Source organism: Haplochromis burtoni, unplaced genomic scaffold, assembly GCF_018398535.1.
Source record: "Haplochromis burtoni strain Fernald_Lab_line unplaced genomic scaffold, NCSU_Asbu1 Contig_19, whole genome shotgun sequence".
Classification (NCBI taxonomy): Eukaryota; Metazoa; Chordata; class Actinopteri; order Cichliformes; family Cichlidae; genus Haplochromis; species Haplochromis burtoni.
This window is the reverse complement of record NW_024582380.1, coordinates 667786-685936: the sequence shown is the minus strand read 5'-3', so window position 1 is coordinate 685936 and position 18151 is coordinate 667786. Positions and strand designations below refer to the sequence as shown.

At 40.6% G+C, this 18151-nt stretch overlaps 2 protein-coding genes across 4 annotated transcripts in view; both read left to right on the top strand.

Annotated features, from left to right (window-relative positions):
- The first annotated feature begins 1485 nt into the window (after positions 1 to 1485).
- Positions 1486 to 12022, top strand: cab39l1 (calcium binding protein 39, like 1). 2 transcript variants are annotated; one of them, XM_005916591.3, is made up of 9 exons: positions 1486 to 1852; positions 2422 to 2569; positions 2669 to 2833; positions 3016 to 3134; positions 7667 to 7835; positions 8056 to 8115; positions 8199 to 8264; positions 8346 to 8489; positions 9016 to 11711. In XM_005916591.3, exons 2-9 carry the CDS (start codon positions 2453 to 2455, stop codon positions 9205 to 9207), a joined length of 1032 nt encoding a protein of 343 aa, XP_005916653.1. In that variant the 5' UTR covers positions 1486 to 1852; positions 2422 to 2452; the 3' UTR covers positions 9208 to 11711. The 2 variants fall into 2 exon arrangements, with proteins under 2 accessions (XP_005916653.1, XP_005916654.1); XM_005916592.3 differs by lacking the exon at positions 1486 to 1852 and adding an exon at positions 1878 to 2301 and having other exon boundaries at positions 9016 to 12022.
- A 4451-nt stretch (positions 12023 to 16473) lies between these two features.
- gpc3 (glypican 3) overlaps positions 16474 to 18151 on the top strand; it is a 136654-nt gene continuing 134976 nt past the window's right edge. For both annotated transcript variants that reach the window (XM_005916603.3, XM_005916604.3), the window contains exon 1: positions 16474 to 17679. In XM_005916603.3, coding sequence (XP_005916665.1) covers positions 17523 to 17679 — 157 coding nt within the window. In that variant the 5' untranslated portion in view covers positions 16474 to 17522. The remainder of the gene's footprint in view (positions 17680 to 18151) is intronic.

Here is an 18151-nt window from a genome sequence, read left to right as displayed (position 1 = left end):
AAAAAAGTACAATTTCAAGAGAATACCTCAGTTTTTCTACATGACCTGAACAGCAATAAACAAAATAATGAAGTAATAAATGTGTAAAATTACAGAAAAAGTTCTATAAAAAAATCCCAGAAATTTCCACAGTATTTCATTTAATTACTTACGTATTACTTTATTATTTTAGTGTGATATGAATGTCAAGGACACCCTTATCAGTAGGAAAAGTAAAACTTACACTTGCATGGCTAAATTTATGCCCTTCATTTACTGTTTTCAAAGCCATCCAGTGGGCTGAATTTGGAGTCTTTGCCAGCTCAATTCTGGATCCCCTCATGTTTGACACCTGTGGTTTAAACTATTCTAAAAACATACAGCATTGTGCAAAAGTCTTGAGCTGCCACTCCGTGTATTTTGCTTCCAAGGAGCCAGACTTTCTTTTAGTAATAGTTTTGCATGCTTTCATCTTTCTCTTTCAGCTAATTCCTTTATGGATCTTTTCCATTATCCCACCCTATACCTAGAATCCACCTCTCTCACTCCAACCATCTTTCCTTTTTCTCTCTCTCCTCTGTTCGTGTGTGTGGGTTCCTGCCTGTGTTCCAGAGGTGGAGTGTTTGCTGGGTGTCGGCCCTCGTTGCCCACACACCTGAAATTCAGAAGCAGTTGTGTTGATTATTACATGGACTCTTAATCCAGTCATGAATTGGCCTCCGCAAAGCCTGGACGTCAACAATATTATTATATAACATTACTAAGACAATGTGGGATCACCCCGGCAGAGCATGGAGCAAAACGCAGCCACCTCCCGAAGAAGAACTTTGACGGTGAAGTGTCCATATGTTCCCTTAAATGACATTCAAAGTTTCACTAATGCAAGTAAAAAGCTGATATGCAGGGTTTGTTAATGTAGTGTGGTTATTATCGCAAATTTGGACAACATGTAGTTGGAGAATACAGAGGAGAGTCAACTCATTATGCCTGTCATCCGTTATTAAGTGATGGTAAGTGGACATACATTAAAGAAAGACTTTGGTAACTATTCACGTTGAGGAACTTTTTGTGGTCCATATGTGTTCTAGAAATTGCTTGCTTTGATAATAGTGAAATGTGTTTTATAGATGTTGCTATTGGATACTGAATTTTCTTGTGACTTAACAAAGAAATCACCAAAAGGCGATTAGATGAAAGAAAGAAAAAAAAAAAAAACTAATCCTGTTTCTTATTCTGGCCGATTTTTACAACGTTTAGATTTCATAACCACAGATAAAACACGAACTATTTCTCAACTAATGGCTCATCTCTTCCCGAGAATTTAGATGCACTTGATTTCTATTAACGGGCTGTCCGGTAGAGTGGCCTCCTCTGCAACATACTCCCCCTCATTAGTATGTAACTTTGTGAAACATGCGCTCCCATAGTGGGGTAGAGGGCGTGCCCACATCACGCAAAAGTGATAGGATAAAATTGGTGTCAGTCATATTACATAGCAAAACATGACCGCCCATTGTCCCCGGGATGAGAAGAGGACGGGTGTTTCGGCAGAAAAGAACAGGGAAATGAAGTTGACAGACGGGCAAGCCCAGCAGCAAGTCACTCTGTAATAACTAGGAAGCTACTAGCAAGTTCGATGACAGGGGTCACTAGAAGTGAAATTTACGTCAAATATCACTGCTATGAATGTCTCTAGTTTGAGGAAGTTGTAGCTACAGTTAGGGGACGTTAGGTAGCTACAGCTGTCAGACAACGTTACAGACTTTTTCAAAGTAACGTTACAGTGGATATTGAAAGTGGAGACGACTCGCTAGCCCGCTAGCTCACCTTTGGTCACCGAGCGTCTTTGAAGTTCAAAGCTACCCTTCATTCGGTGAGTGTACACAGCCTGAAGTAAATATTTCAGCAGGGTGTTTTGTGCGTGTGTGCTTCCCCACAACCGTCCTTCTCTAACTGCGTCCTGTTGGTAGTTGCCTTGTTTCTAGCTATAGCTAACTAGGTCACAAGCTAGCTCAACTTTTCCGATGAGCATGCTGCAACGTTGACATTTTGACGTCCTGTTCTCCGTTACATCCTTGTTTTGGTTTGAAAGCTTGGCTTCTACTGTTCAGCTGACCCCGCTTAGTTTGAAAGTGGACTAATATAGACTAATATAATGAATCCACCCTAAACTCGACGTAAGAAACGTTAAGTACGAAAAGTTGCTAGCCTTTTTTCGACTAACGTGAAGTAGCGTTGTGAGTTACTTTAAACTTTAGTCTCTTCCTTATGAGCTTCTGTCTTTAGCCAAACGCCATAACTCACTCATGTCTAGCTCATCAGGTGAAGTTTTTTTTGTTGTTTTGTTGTTGTTTTTTATTAGCGATTTCCTGATGCAAAGCGGTGCAGGAAGTCGAATAGGTTTATTTGCACAATTTAAAAACCCGTGTTATGTTTCATCAGCGATCTGGTCTTAGATTACCTGTCTTCAGCCATGCCTTTTCCTTTTGGAAAGTCTCAGAAGAACCCAGCTGAGATAGTGAAGAGTCTGAAGGACCATGTTGCATACATGGAAAAGCTGGATGCTGGTGACAGCAAGAAGTGTGAAAAGGTCAGCTGTGGATTTCTCTGAGGATGGCATGAATGTTAAAAATTACAGTAACGCTGAGCAGCAGCTGATCATACTCTTTTACCCCCTCATGTTATTAAGGTTGCAGAGGAGGTGTCCAAAAATCTTGCCTCACTGAAGGAAGTACTTTGTGGAACAGGTGACAAGGAGCCCCAAACTGAAGCAGTGGCTCAGCTTGCACAAGAGCTGTACAACACCAACCTTCTAATTTCTCTCATTGCAAACCTACAGAAGATTGATTTTGAGGTAGGAGAAAAAATGCCTTCTTTCTGCACTGACTTTATGAGTTTAAAGTATTGATTGCTTGGTGCACACATTGAATGATCAGGGGGAGTGCGTGTTTGCATGCCTGATTTGAACGTCTATGCCCAAAGCAAAAAAAAACCTGTGTATATCAGCACCCAGTCTGAGTGGTTGTTACTGTGCAGGGGAAGAAGGATGTGGTCCATTTGTTCAGCAATATCGTGAGACGTCAGATTGGCACCCGCACGCCCACGGTAGAATACATTTCTACACACCCACAGATCCTCTTCATGCTTCTCAAAGGGTAAGTTCATATTTTCAGTGTACAGAAACTCAGTGTTTGGTCATTTGATCTTCAATCTGACTGCTCTTTGTCCATTTACATGCATTAACAACAAATCCACCCTCAGAGCCTCATAAACAAACGAACAAATCCTTAGCATGAAATAAAAAGCATTTGGTTTTTGCTTTTTAGGTACAAATACCTTCCTTTAACATGCCTTGCAGTCTTCTGCATTAGCCAGTATGAGTTTCAACAACTCCCAAAGGAACAAGCATGAACTTGCTCACATGTGGGCTACACATGTAGATGATGGATAAAGCAAAAAGTACAGTGCTAGTTTTACAGCTCTGAAAAACTGAGTCATCCTGCTCACTCACTCAGAGACCAGCTGCATGCTCCGGCTGCTGTTTGGTGGATCGAATGCCATCTTATCCGGTTAAATGTCACAACTATAAAGTGGAAGATTTGGTTTGTTTATGAGAGGCAGACATCAAAACCTGACATTTAACGTTGATGTCTCGGTTTGTTACACTGCTAATGAACTCCCTTGTTGTGCGTGGGGAAATTGTGTACTTTTTTGCACAGGAAAAAAATACCTCTCTGTGGAAAATGAGATCTAGAAATGGCACGTTCAACCCAAAATTATACCAAACAACTTCATTGATCCCACTAGGAGCGATTTGTTGTACACAAAACACAGGAACAGTCATACAAACGGATGGGCAATAATGTGGAAGGAGATGGATTAAAATAGAAATATATATGAATTAAAAAAATACTAATAGAATATAAACTACACAGAGCATTTTGTACTATGATTGCAGAGGGAAAGATTGTCCAAAGAGGTAAAACATTACGACACCCTGATGGCTGCAGAGGCAGCTCACTTACAAGACCATGTTCAGCCAAAACACTTCCTGCTTTCATTAAAAAATATATATATATATATTTTTGGTTCACTGTTGAGCTTGTGAACAACTTTTATTAATAATGCTGTTCAGGCTGTTTCTACTATTTACCATTAAACCAATAGATAAAAGGAAAAAACTGTAGACTCACAAAAAGTGGACAGTGGGTAACAGGACTGGCAAACAAAAATATTTAGGCTGTGGAGAAACTGATTTTTTTTTTGTTGTTTCCCTCTGTGGTCATAATAAACCTGGGGATCATGAAAAATGCCACCAAAATATTTGTATAACGGTTCCCACACATCACCTTTTTAAAGCCTCTTTCAGACGTCCAGTCCTCTCTGCTCATCAGAGACATCTGAATATGTCAGCTGAATGGCCCCGCGGCTACTTTTCCATGGAAAAAGTCACAGCTTTTAATACTGCAAGAATCTGAATGCAGATAGGCTCACATGTCTCGCGCCAGTATCTTGCGTTGCCCTGCTTTTGTTAAGAAACATGAGAATGCTTTAAAGAGCAACAACATGAGGGGGCGAAGAAAAAGAAGTTTGTATGAGACACCTGCTTTCCTTCTGTTTCACAGTCTTGCGCTGCCCAAGCTCATTAAGACCTCAAAACAGATTGTTCTTTAAATAAATTGTTGTACATGTCACAGAGGACAAAGCATGAACATCTAGGTTGTTCCACATTTTAGCACAAAATTCGAAAGGCACATTTTGTGTACATTTAATGGCCCGATGAGTAGGGATGGGTATCGAAAACCGGTTCTTGTTGAGAACCGGTTCCCACTGTTTCAATTCCTTGGAATTGTTTGCCATTTTTGCAAACGATTCCCTTATCGATTCCAGTCGCCCCGAATGACGTCACCACGTTGCGGAGCGTCATTTACCTGGCAGGAAACACGGCGCCTAAGCGGCTCAAACGCTCAAAAGTTTGATTATACTTTATGAGAACGGATGACAACAGGGCAACTTGCAAAGTAGATATTTCATTTAAGGGAGGAAACACTACGAATATGCAAAAGCATTTGCTCACAAAACACGCGATGAATGTCGTGTTTTTAATTCCGCTCCGGACTCGTGAATCTCAACCCAGCAGCAGCGGTAACGTTTGCACGTCCTCTCCCGTTAATGCGGCAGGTAAATAATCAACTAACAGTGCATATTATGTTAGCGCGATCTGCCTTATTACAAGACCTGCCATTACTGTACATGTAGGTGACCATGATGAGAGAGACAGACAGAGTCTGGCTGGCGCTCGCTGGTAGTTCTCGCTGCAGTCTACCGGTAGCGTCTCCTTTCAGGCCAGGATAGACGAATGTCACCGAGCAGTGTCTAAGTTTGTGGTCAAAGGCTTGAACCCATTTGCCACAGCAGATGCCCCGATTTTTGGTAAGTGAATGTGTTTAATTGTAGGCAGGGACATTACTGGATATTCTTGTGTAATTGCCACAGAACAATTTATGTTATACTTTGTTATTGCTACAGAAGAATGTTGCAGCTTTAAGGCAGGGATGACTCCTGGAGTTGCTTTCTCACTGCATATGCTTTATTTCACAATCAGATCGATTCGATAACAAAAACATACAGCAGCTCCTCTCCTACTCCTAGCCCTTCGCTGCGGTGGAAAAAAGAACGACTTCAATCCCCTTCAAGGAACATACGTACAAAATAGTTTTCCTGATACACCAATGGGGCGTTCAATGCCATCTTGTAAATATGAGTACTCTGGCAGAGTAACAGTTCAAATGAAAAATACACCAGAACAAACAAGCAAACAAAAAAAGAAGTGTGGGGTACCTTTGAACCAATGAACAAAGTATAACAATTTATACTTTTTAACATAACCCGACCCCGTCAATATGTGATATGTCTCACAAGAATATTTATTTTATTATTTTACATTTACAATTTTTTTTCCTGGGGACCCTGTGACACCCCATTGAAGAGCCGTAGGCTGGATCTCTTAAGATCTCACTGTTGGGTTTGTAAGGCCATGTTACTCCTAAATTTCTATCTTGTTCAAAGAGAAGATATAAAACAAAGTTCTAAGCTAATCGACCTTAGTGTTCTCCTTTTTTAAAAAAAAAAAAAGAATCGATAAGAGAATCGATAAAGAATCGAATCGTTAAACAGAATCGAAAATGGAATCGGAATCGTTAAAATCTTATCAATACCCATCCCTACCTGATGAGTGCACAGACCTCTCGAAAATCACAAAATGCCTTTCACATCTGTGTTAACGTTGTTGACTTTGCGTCATTTGTATCATTTCACATCTATTACAGATTGAAATGTTTATAAAATCCAAGTTTACGTAAGTTTCTGCCAGGTCTCTGTCTGAAGAAGTCTGCGACAGGTTGGATTAATCAAAGTCAGCAGTGACGGTAGTTTGTGTTCCAGCTGTTTGTACAAGTCTTCTGAGTTCATAACTAACCTGCAGCAGCAGAGAGCAGTGCGATAACATATGCTATTACAGGGTCCATCGTGATCCAACTACAAAATCCTTACCTTCAGCCTGGTAGGTGTTTTTTATAAATTGGACTTTAACGTTTTCTCAGCTCCATATGGGACGTTGCGTTTCTAATTATCAAAGCGACCAGAAGCTTTTGACGTTTCTTGATGTGCTGTCAAATATCTGGCAGAGCTTAAGGGACACTGTCTAGCATAAGAGGGTTATGGCTCATTCTGTCATAGTTGTGAGGATATAGGGATGAAACCTGGATGGGCATTAACTTAAGTGACCTTTATCTGAATACTGTCTCTTTAAAAGATTGATGAGAGGGCTTATAATGCATTCTTTGCAGCTCCTTGATTTAAGCCAAAGAATATATCACACTAAGAAATAGTACAGCGTCCACTACTGTAAATAATAAAGACTGAGAGTGTTAATGAGACCCTTTGAAAGCAAACGGCAGCCTTTTTATTAAAAGTTACTATTGTGACGTTGTATAAACAGTTCTCAAACAAAAGCTTGGTGTACTCCTTGCCATTTTTCTACCTGCTTAAATGAGTATAACAAGCTTTGCATCCTGTGCTCCTCTCCCTGCCAAGTAAGCAAATTGCATTGGTTCAGACTTTCCATTCACACTTAACAAAACATAGTTTTCTCCCAAAGTTTTTCATAATTAATGAGCACAACTGATCTAAAATCACTGCTTATTGGTCATCTTTAGATGAGTACATAAGTGCTCCAAAATGCGAAGATCTGGTTTCAGGGTAGTGACCTATGGAGGATGCTGCCATTCAGCAGACTTGTTTTGGACCAGATGTAACACTTTTTATTTATGTATTTGTTTCAAGGATCGCTTACACATTCTTCAGGCTCTTTTAAAAATATAAAAAATATTTTGGCGATTTACAGAATCTGTTCCATAAGTTTTACCCTAGTTTAAATTCTCAGCATCACTGAGTGATTGACGACTTCTCTGCGTGTAGATGCTGCTGCTGTACTCACGTTCTGCCTTAGTTTAATCCATTTGTTTATTTTTTGCGAGGATCTCGTTCCTTCGTCATTGGAAACACAGAGTTGATGTCAAACTAACAGTGACAGTGTTTAGGATGCGATTATACATCTCGAGTGAAAATTGTATAACTTGTGATGAGTTCACCATCACTTGGACCTGACATGTATGAACCTGTGCAGATACGAGGCTCCAGAAGTGGCTCTTAACTGTGGGATGATGCTGAGAGAGTGCCTGCGTCACGAGCCTTTGGCGAGGATAGTGCTCTTCTCTGAAGACTTCTTCTGCTTCTTCCATTATGTGGAGCTCTCAACCTTTGACATCGCCTCAGATGCTTTTGCCTCGTTCAAGGTACACTAATATATACTATATATATATATATAATATATATATTTATATATATATATATATATATATATATATATATATATATATATATATATATTATATATAATATATATATATATAATATTATATATATTTATATATATATATATTTTTTTTTAATGGCAAGGATTTAACATCCTGACTGTTCCTAGTTGATATCTTGACCTCTTCTATTCCCCATCAGGATCTTCTCACGAGACACAAGATTATGTGTGCAGACTTCCTGGAGAATAATTATGACAGAGTGAGCTTTCTTGAGTGGTTTTGATATTTAATTGGGAAAAACTGCTCATTCTTTACCCAACTTACTTTTGACATTTTTATCAGGTGTTTACAGAGTATGAAAAACTTCTGCACTCTGAGAACTACGTCACAAAACGGCAGTCTTTGAAGGTACATCCTCCTGCTCACTCTTAAGTTTAACTGACAAGTTTGTGGACTGATTCTGTAAACTCATGTATATGTATTTGTTAGCTGCTAGGTGAACTTCTCCTGGATAGGCACAACTTCACTGTCATGACGAGGTACATCAGTCGGGCAGAGAACTTGAAGCTGATGATGAACCTGCTGAGAGATAACAGCCGAAACATCCAGTTTGAAGCATTCCACGTCTTCAAGGTGCGCAAAGAATTTCTCAAAATCCACTCATAATAAATCTGAATTGTGTCATGAAAACCCCACATACCTGCTACCTTAAGTTGGTCTAATATTGAATGTGGGTTTTTGTTTAGTCAGGCTGAGTCATTGTGATTTCTCTTATTTAAAAGTTTGGTTGCTGCTAACAGCTTCACCTCTCGTTTTTACTGCTAGCTGGATATTTGTCCAGCTTTCTGTTATGCCAGTCTTTAGTATAATTCAGCTGCTTCTCCTTGGAGTCCTTCTGTCTAGCAGTTGGTCAGTCAGGAGGACTCCAACTCTGTCTTGTTGGACTACAGCTGGTGAAGGTGTCCTTGATCTGCTCTGAAGATGGGATCACTGAACCTAATCAGAACCTGCAGCAGGAAGAGAACTGGTTCATGATCAGAGCAGAACAAGAACTACCATCACAGCTGCAGTGCAAGACTTTGGCTAAAAGTAGATTCACTGGACTCTGTGCATTGCATCCACAAATGGTACTTAAACTTTTTACATAATCTTTCCAAAGGTATTTGTTGCAAACCCCAACAAGACTCAGCCCGTGATGGACATCCTTCTGAAGAACCAGACCAAGCTCGTGGAGTTCCTTGGCAACTTCCAGACGGATAGATCTGAGGACGAGCAGTTCTGCGATGAGAAAAACTATCTGATCAAGCAAATCAAAGACCTGAAGAGACCCACAGCGTCCGAGGAAGCTTAATACAGTCGTCCCATTCTAATAATGGGACGACTGCTCTGTCAGGTGGTAGATTTTAGAGGTGGTGGTTCAAGAGGAAAAAACAAAACAAAATAAAAACATGCATAATTAAAAGTTCATACTAAGTATAAAATATAGGAAACGTTAAGTTTACTTCCTTCACTTTCTGGCTTAGTGTGGATGTGGAGGTTCTTTCCATCCAGCAACCTGAGTGGGCCAAGAACTGTTATTTAAACCGCAGTGCTTCTTAGTTAGTTATAACCAAATGCCTTTTGGTTCCTTCTTCTAATGTTGGACCTTACGCTGTTACTTTTCCATATACATGGAAATTCGCAACCAGCTCGAGCACTGAGGTCATTTTCCAGAACTTGTACATGCTTTAGAGATTGAAAGGTTGAGAGGTAAATATATTATTTTTCTAATGTATCTTTTATGCTAAAACATTTAAAGCCTCCAGTAACTCTTCTTTCTGAATGATGCTTATTCTCATTGCTTAGGTTTGGTTTGTTGCCTCTTTTGTTTTTTGGAAAGCTGTTCTTTGTACAGGGACTGTCTTTAGAAATCCAGCTTTAGAAGAGTGGCACGTCGGCTCATATTGGGCAGGTCAGCTCGCAGTAGTAACATTTGGCAATTATTGCGCAGTTTTCAGGCTTTCGTTGGAGTGCACGCAATTATGCTGGTCAGAAACGACACCGCAGTGCTGCACTAGCCAATGCATTAGCTGTCACAGGAAGAGAAAATCAAAACTATAGAGGAATCAATTAATTGTACTGTGATTTTTCAGGCTGTGCTCAGCGATGCTTACATGACTGAAATAGAAACAAGGCATCAGATAACGCTGCAGGCTACCAGCCCATCCGTTCACAGCTAACGCGGACAGCCAGGATACACCGATTGATCTCGCTGGAAGCGCTTCGTTTCTTCTTCACGTTCTAAAACTGATGGCAACAAATTAACAAAAAATCCTAAAAATGTTACACTGTTATATTCATATCGGAGCACGGTGTGTTATTGAACCACAGACTTTTATAATAATTTTAATCAGGGTCGTGTTTTTCCCCTGATTAATTTCACTGCTACACTGGACTTGATTAGTCTGAAGACTGAAATATTACTAAAACAAAATGACATTTCACCTCAGAAACCACACAAATGCAAACTCCTAACCACACCATCATTCACTTTAATACAGAAGAGACAAACTGCTTAAGGAAAAGGTAAATTGTTAGGTTGGCTCTCTTTTCTGATATGATTATAACAGTGACACAGTGCAACAACATGCCTGCAAAGCATCAGAACAGTAGGTCCCATCTCATGTCACAATATTGTCAGGATAACCACATGCACTGTTCCACATGAGATTTTTGGATGATGAGCACTGACTTGACTCCTCACGTGCATCACCAGAGCTCAGTTGAAATAATTACCCTATTTCTGCTGTTGTTGTTGTTATAGTGGCTGAAATTACAGCGTTTCAGAATGCGTTGTCTGTGCAGACTGTTAGTGTATATACCTCATGGGATTTGAGTTTGCGGATGCTGGTTTTTATTTTTTTTATTTTATTTCCTTGACAAGATATTTAATTTGACATTTGACCAAAACAAAAGCACACAGCAGTGGTTTGAATGGATGCCGACATGTGATACATTTGTTCCGACTTGAGCAGGGACTGCAGCCTGGTTTTCACAATGGAAAACTGGATCCTTTTTTAAAACTTAAACTTTTCATTGTGTGGTACCTCATAAATGTTAATTCATAATGAATTGCAGTGTGGTACCTTGTAATGAATTTTTGCCTTATTTAAAGACATTTCATGGATCATGATTGATCCTTTCAATTTCTAATTTGTTTTAAACCAAAGCTGATATGAAAAAAGGGTTTAAAATGTAAAAAATTAATTAAAAAATGTTAATTTCAGGTCCCAAATACATTAGCAGTTAATTTCTCACGTTCATGCGTAGACCAGGTTTATTACTAACTGCGATACTTGCTTATATGTAAACCCTGGGAGTGTAAATATATTTTAAGAGATCTGTAGTAGGCATCACACAGTGTAGTTTTCAGTTGGGTTGATTTGGCTTGATCATTCTTTGGTCCACTTCATGAGACCGTCACAAAGAGTGAGGACTTTCAGGAGCCATTAAATAATTTGATAAACTTGCTGTGAATGTGATACATGATGCATAGATAAACTGAAGTCCTACACACAGTGCATTGTCATGTCATCAGTTTAGAAACTATAAAACAAATTAAAACTGTGAGAATACGTTGGGTATAATCCGTATACACAGTGGTCATTACTGATGTCTCCATGCAGCTGACTATAGATTTAGTGAGGACAAAAAGTCTGTTATCAGTGATAATTAATGGAAGGAGGAAAAAAAAATTATTGCCCGTATGAATTTGTATGCAGACTTTGTTGAAATTTGGCCCCAGTCTTGACATGCACTTTTAGAAGGATGTGTTGTGCGCAGCCATCCCACTAGGGGGTGCTGTTAGCAACAGTGTTAGCACTTGTGTTAGTTGTACAAACAAAGCATTTCAAGTTTCTTTAACCCTACCTCCTGTTATGAATATACGAGTCACTGGCAATATGTAGTCACAAATTTAAATTCCTTAAAATCAATAATATGTATGAAATGAATTAAACTTTTCTGGGTTATTGTGCTTTACGTTTTTTGACTCTGTTGCCTTCTTTTCTTTCTTTACCTTTCCACACTGGATATTTTATTTTCTTCGGGAGGAAATTATGTGTACATAACTTTATAAAGGATAAGTGAAGTGTGAAAGCATTCATGAAAATAAAATGTCATTGCAATGTTTTGTTTTGCATTGTTTTTGTTGCCTAAACAATTATTACACATGAACGTGTAGGGCGAAACAGAGTGTGGTAGTCACTTATTAGTTTATCTCTCACAGCAAAGCTTTAATCTTCTTAGTAAATAAATAAATAAAACTCATGAAATTACCCCAGACTTTTAGGAAACTACCACAAATGAATGTATGATATTTATAATAAGGGTGCAAATCAATAAAACCTCAGGACTAATAACTTTGTAGCAAACAGTTAATTATTTATGCATAAAGTTAAGGAGCAGCCTCATAATAAAGCTTGTTGGCTGTTTTGTATTAGTATTTCTCAAGTGCTGCTACACAGAGCAAATTTTTAACACAGCTTTTCAAAACATCGTATCCTGAACAATTCCTGCTCATTCTCCTTCAAAGAATCTCTCAAGCTCCTCCAGATTTCATGATCTTCCAGCATAGATCCTGGTCTTCAGTTCAACACAGAGATTTTCAGTGGGATTCAAGTCAGGGATTTGTGCCGGCCAGTCAGGAATTTTACTTTGGTCTTCTGGAGGTAGTTCTTCACCAGGAGCGACAAATTTTGGGTCGTTGTTGTGTTTGAAAATAAAGAGACGACCCAGACCCAGGATTGTTTCTGACTCCTTGAGGTTTCCTTCCACCTTGATGAGATAAAGAAAAGAAAACTAGTTTGTTTCAAAATGCTATTTTCTGTTTTTCTGTTCTTTGATTAAAAACTTTAAAATTCATAGCAGGGCTAATAATTTTGTCCACATCTGCATGCGTTCTTCAAGCTGGCTCTAAGTAAAAGAGCAGGGTGTATCGCAAGCGGAGTGGGCAGTAGTATCGTGATTTATGAGATGAATCATCATCAGTTTGCAAATTCTGATTCAGAATGACTGACACTGATTCTGAGGATAGAAACAAAGTATCCGATACCAATACCATCGTTGGTATCAATACTATCAATATTTTGATTGATCCTCTCACGTGTAGCAGGCAGTGCGACGGCAGGAGGAGCAACTTTATCTGTGCTGGAGTTGGGCGCAGTTTCGATGGCGGGGGTAACCCCGAGCCACCTACAGGCACCAATGTAAACCACTGAGCCATCCTGCTGCTGCCACCAATGCACACAATGGACTCTGCATTTTTTTTTTCTGTGTTTCTATGATGATCCCTTTTCTTGTGTCTGTGCAGACATCAATCACGTATTGCAGATGAGTTAAATAAAATGGCAGCTGGGGGCCTTCTTTCTCTTTACGCAGCCAATCACAGGCTTTCTAACACACATACAGCCTGGGAAACTAGGTCAAAGTTCAACCAGAGAAGACGGAAAGTAAGGCAACACTGCAGCTCGGCTCCACGGTGGAGAGGGGAGTGCCGCCGTGCTTTGGAAAGGCCGTGCATCCCTCTGCTTGACAGCTGCAAACAGAGTTTTATTAAATGGTGTTTTGTGTGGGACTGCAGAGGAGGGACATCCTGGCTGCGGACAGCACAGAAGGCTATGTGGGGGCAGGGTTTTACTGGGGTTATAGGTCACAAGCTTCCTGGGTTTCTTTGGCCAGCACGGCAGTGAATGGATGAGTGAGGTGGGTCAATAAAACTGATCTCACTTCAGGTTTCATATTCAGATTGTTTTTTTCTTCCCCAGCGGATGTCGCTTCAGAGGAAAGCTTGTAGATATATGATACCAAATATCTACAAGTGCATTGATTATGAGTGGATTTAAGGACGCACATCCGCCTGCGCTCCTGCCCCCACCCCCACAAAGAGGAAGAAATACAGAAAGAGAAAAAGATGCTGTTACAATTTGATGAATGACAAAAGTTTTTTTGTTGTTGTTGTTTTTTTTTGCGCTGAAGGGTGGTAAAAGGAATACACTGAGATGGAAAATCCACAGAGATACTGCGAGATTTCTGCTTTATGGGAAGCCCCCGTTGGTTTGACTACACCCATTAAACTGAATGAAGCTCAACACGATCAGAGGTAAGCCGTGTGCTGACAACTGCGCTAATAGAAACGTTTGATTGACAAGGTCTGGACATAAAGTCTGATGCGGCTGTTGATTAGTTTGTCGGCGCCACCTGCGCATTAATCTGAACGCTGTGTGAGGCAGTATTGAATCTATCGGATTATTCAGTCTTGGTGTAATCTGCACACGAAGGCTGACAATAGCTTGTTAAAGTGCATTTGCTCAGGTCGCAAATGAAGGCCGATCTCTTTATTAATCCGCGAACACCTAAACATGAACCCGCTTACTGCTCAGCAGCCGGCACTGATTGTCTTAATTGCGTCATTAGATTGATTGAGTGCTATTCTTTAATTGAGGGACTCCATGCGCTCATCAGGGCAGCACCAGACGCCGCTGGCGCCGCTTCGTGAAAGCAGAGCAGAGCAGGGCAGGGCTGGGCTCGGCTCTCCGGCCTCTTGAAACTTTTAGTTCAGGGATAAAAAGCGAACAAAGATGACTTCCGATGTTGTATCCTGAAAATATGGTTTTGGAAAATGGAGCGTCATAAGTTTAAACTTCCTCCTGCTTCTCCAAACTTTAGTGAAACACGTGGGCCGTGCTGATACCGTGGAGAGAAACCTCTAGAACTTGTGTGGCTCGATCGAAGATTAAGGCTTGATTGTAACCTTTGGGTAATGTGGAGTACCAAAGCTGGCCTGCACTCATGCAAAACTCGGGGTACGTCGGATCATTTGTGAGGCGTTTTCACGGTTTTATTTCTGAAAAATGAGACTTCACATTGGTGCAAAGGGAAACATCTCCATGTTTTCTCCACGCTGCAGAACAGCTTCGGCAGCCCGTTGTAACTCAGTTAAAGGATTTCCTCGGTGCATCAGCTGGTTAAATCTGATGCAGTGTTTAATTGCACAGGTTAATCGGATTTTTAAATGAGCAGACGGAATAATTTCCTTTAATGTGAAGGAGTGTGTGTGTGCACGTGTAACATATCAGAATCTCTTGGACTGTAACTTTTGCGTGTCAGTGCAGGGCTAATGGCAACGTGACCATCCTTTTTGCAATGTCGTGCCTGTAAACCGCCGTTTATCATGTTTAACTTCTTTTTAACTGTAATATAGAGCACGTTGGTGTTAATGAGTTTCCTATACCACTTAAAGGCAACACATGTATCCAGTCTTAACATTGGAATCCGTTTAAGTAATTATTCATTTTCTCTGTTTGATTTCCTTGCAGATCGTGCAGACTGGCGGTGTGTGGAAGTGATCCAGTTTATCACTTCCCTCCATTTTTGTCTCATGGTTCTCCAGCTAAGGTGCATCTAGTGTAGTTAGTGAAGTATTCAAAGTCTACTGCCCTAGTTGCCCCTTCTGTCTGGAGGGCTTGTTTTTCAGTTCACTTCAATTGTGTAGCGCCCAATCAACGAGATGGCGTACGGCGCTTTATATTGCCCCCCCCCAACGAACACTTGGCGACAGTGGTAAGAAAAAACTCCCCTTTAACAAGAGGAAACCTCAAGCAGAACCCCTTTTCTTTGGCTTTTGTCTTAGCTGTAGGAACCCACTGCAAGATAAAACGTTTAAATAAAATTGTAGTAAAGTTCCTAAAATGCAGTCTATAATATGTGAAGTTCATCATGTAACAGAGTTGATATATTCAGTTTATGGTAATTTATTAGTATCTTGACATACCTTCTTTTTAAAAACAAAAAACAAACATAAAAGAATCTGTCTTTAAGTTTGAACTGTAGTATTGTAAAAGCCAATAATCAATGCAGTTATTCATGTTGACTTAAGAGAATATTTGTGTACAGTGGCTCGTTTTTAGCAAACGTTGCCAATAGCTCACTGTTCTCCAATGCAAGTTTGAGTATAGTAAAAGATTCTGGAAGCATAACCGAGAACATCTCAGCTGTGCTGATTTTTTTTTTTTTAATTTTTTTTAAAAGCAGTACATTGGTTAATCGGGTACAGTGGTGTGTACCATGGTGTAAACTGACACTTGCAGAAGAGAAAGTACAGGTGTGGACAGTGGAAGAAGACAAATATCTAGATTGATAAATGGATGCTTTAAAGTTGCCCAGGGAGTTGTACCCCCCACGGCCCACCCATCAATTTGTATTTTTAAAATCAAAAAATATAACACATGCCACTGGAACATAGAAGCAATGGTTGCTGGCCATTTAAAAAAATAAAAAAATCTTGTATAAGTGTGACAGTAAAAGCAGTCAGTGTCTGTCACATGTGCTTCTTTACAGGTCTTTCCTCTGACATCCTCCCTCATGACTTTTCATTCCTTGAGATGAACACACTGTTGTCCCGGCAGTTCCAAAGTGCTCACAGTGCAGGTAGTAAACGTTCATCTACTGCAGTTTGTGCACTTGGGGTATTGCTGGTCACCTTTCCGCCTGTTCGTAGCACTTAAACTCAGCTGGGCTTACAGTGAGTTTTGATGGTTTGTTCTCAGCTTCTGAAAGACTCTGCTGTGCAAATCCATGCAAAGCTCTCTGTTTCTCAGAAATGCGACACACGTGTGTTTTGTCTGTCCTGAGCAACACTTGAAAGACTGAAAGCCTTTCACAGCAGGCACGAGATGGGCTGCTGCTGTTTCTACTTCTGCTGTGATTCTGGTGTTGTGACACTTGCTGTTTTTAAGATGGATGATTTAAATTTCAACACTTAATTTCTCATCTATTAACAATGTTAAACTCCCAAAACAACTTTTCTGACTTGATGAACTGTTCAGTCTGCGGAGTTTAATATCTTGTCCTTGTCTGTTGGGCAACGTTTTTGCTGTTGACATGCACACTGAACACTAGATGGCACCATCTCAACTTTAATGCTTGTAGATCTGAGTGAAAGTAAGACTCATTTTAAACTGACATGAAGAAATCCGTATAATGTAACAGTGAGTTTTGTGCTTCGTGCACAACCAGCTGTCTGTATGAACAATCTCCATGTGAATGAAAAATAAACTGCCGCTCATACATGTCTTTGGTGTTTTGTGTGCAGCTCCTGGTAAACACGGGTTTAAATGTATAGTGAAACGCACGAGTGATGCGCCCCAGTTAAATCCCGTACGGTTAATCTAAAGCGGCTCGTGCAGCACATTAAGCCCCTCATATTTCCACTCGAGCGCCCACACAGGGCCACTGTGTCAGCGCATCACTGAGAGGAGCTCTTTGTAAGCGCAGCTAGCTTCACGCCGTGGCGCGCGCTTTTTAAGGAGCGCGCACATGGAATCAGTGGGGGGCGTTCATCCATCTGTGCGGAGAGATGACGCTCGCTGCTGCAAATGAACAGGGAGTCATAAGTTCTCGGCATCCGTGTAGCTCCAAGAAGCCCGAGAGAGCAGCTTTGCAGGGTGCACGGACTCTGAGAGGAGGAGAAGAGGAAAGCGGAAGGATGCTGATCCGAGCCGAGCCGGGAGCTGCAGCTTCACCTCATCAGCGCAAACGCTGGCTCCTTCTGTAACTTTTAGCGCGCTGAACTTTACCGCTGCTTCTTCTACTCTGTCCGCTTTGGTTGAGTGCTGCTGCCCGTCAGCCATGGCTTCCTCACCGGTCCACAGTGCGCTCTTTCTGTGCGCCTTCCTCCAGCTGTTCTCCCTTCCCGGCGGACACGTGCCAAACTGCCAGGAGGTGCGCACAGTATTTCAGTCTCTGCACCCGGGCTCCAAGTGGGTCCCCGAAACCCCAGTGTCAGGTAACTGTCATTAATAAAGCTCGTAGATACGGGACGTTAATGTTTTACGTACCCCTGATAATGTTGTGGGATAGAGCACGTTTCTAACAATCGGCACCAACACATTAAGTCAGATATAGATTTGTAAATATATATATATATTTCCTAGCGGATAGTACCGCTATAGCGCTTCTGTGTTTTGTTTTAAATGCTGACCTTTTCAGTGAGAGCCAACCCACACTCTCCATCCCTCTGGCTGAACGTTTACTAACCTGCTCTGAGAATTTTTTTTTTTTTTTTTAATTTGGCCGCGTTAAGCGGAATATCCTGTTACAAATGCGAAACTGAAACTTGTAAAATTTGTTCTTGTATTGATCTGAACATGGAGCAACCTTGCCTTGCACCTCACTTTGATTCGGTTAGTGCTGAAACATTGCAAGATTTGAGTTAGTGTTTTAAGGAGGCTGTCAATATCCTAACTTTGGTGCTTGTT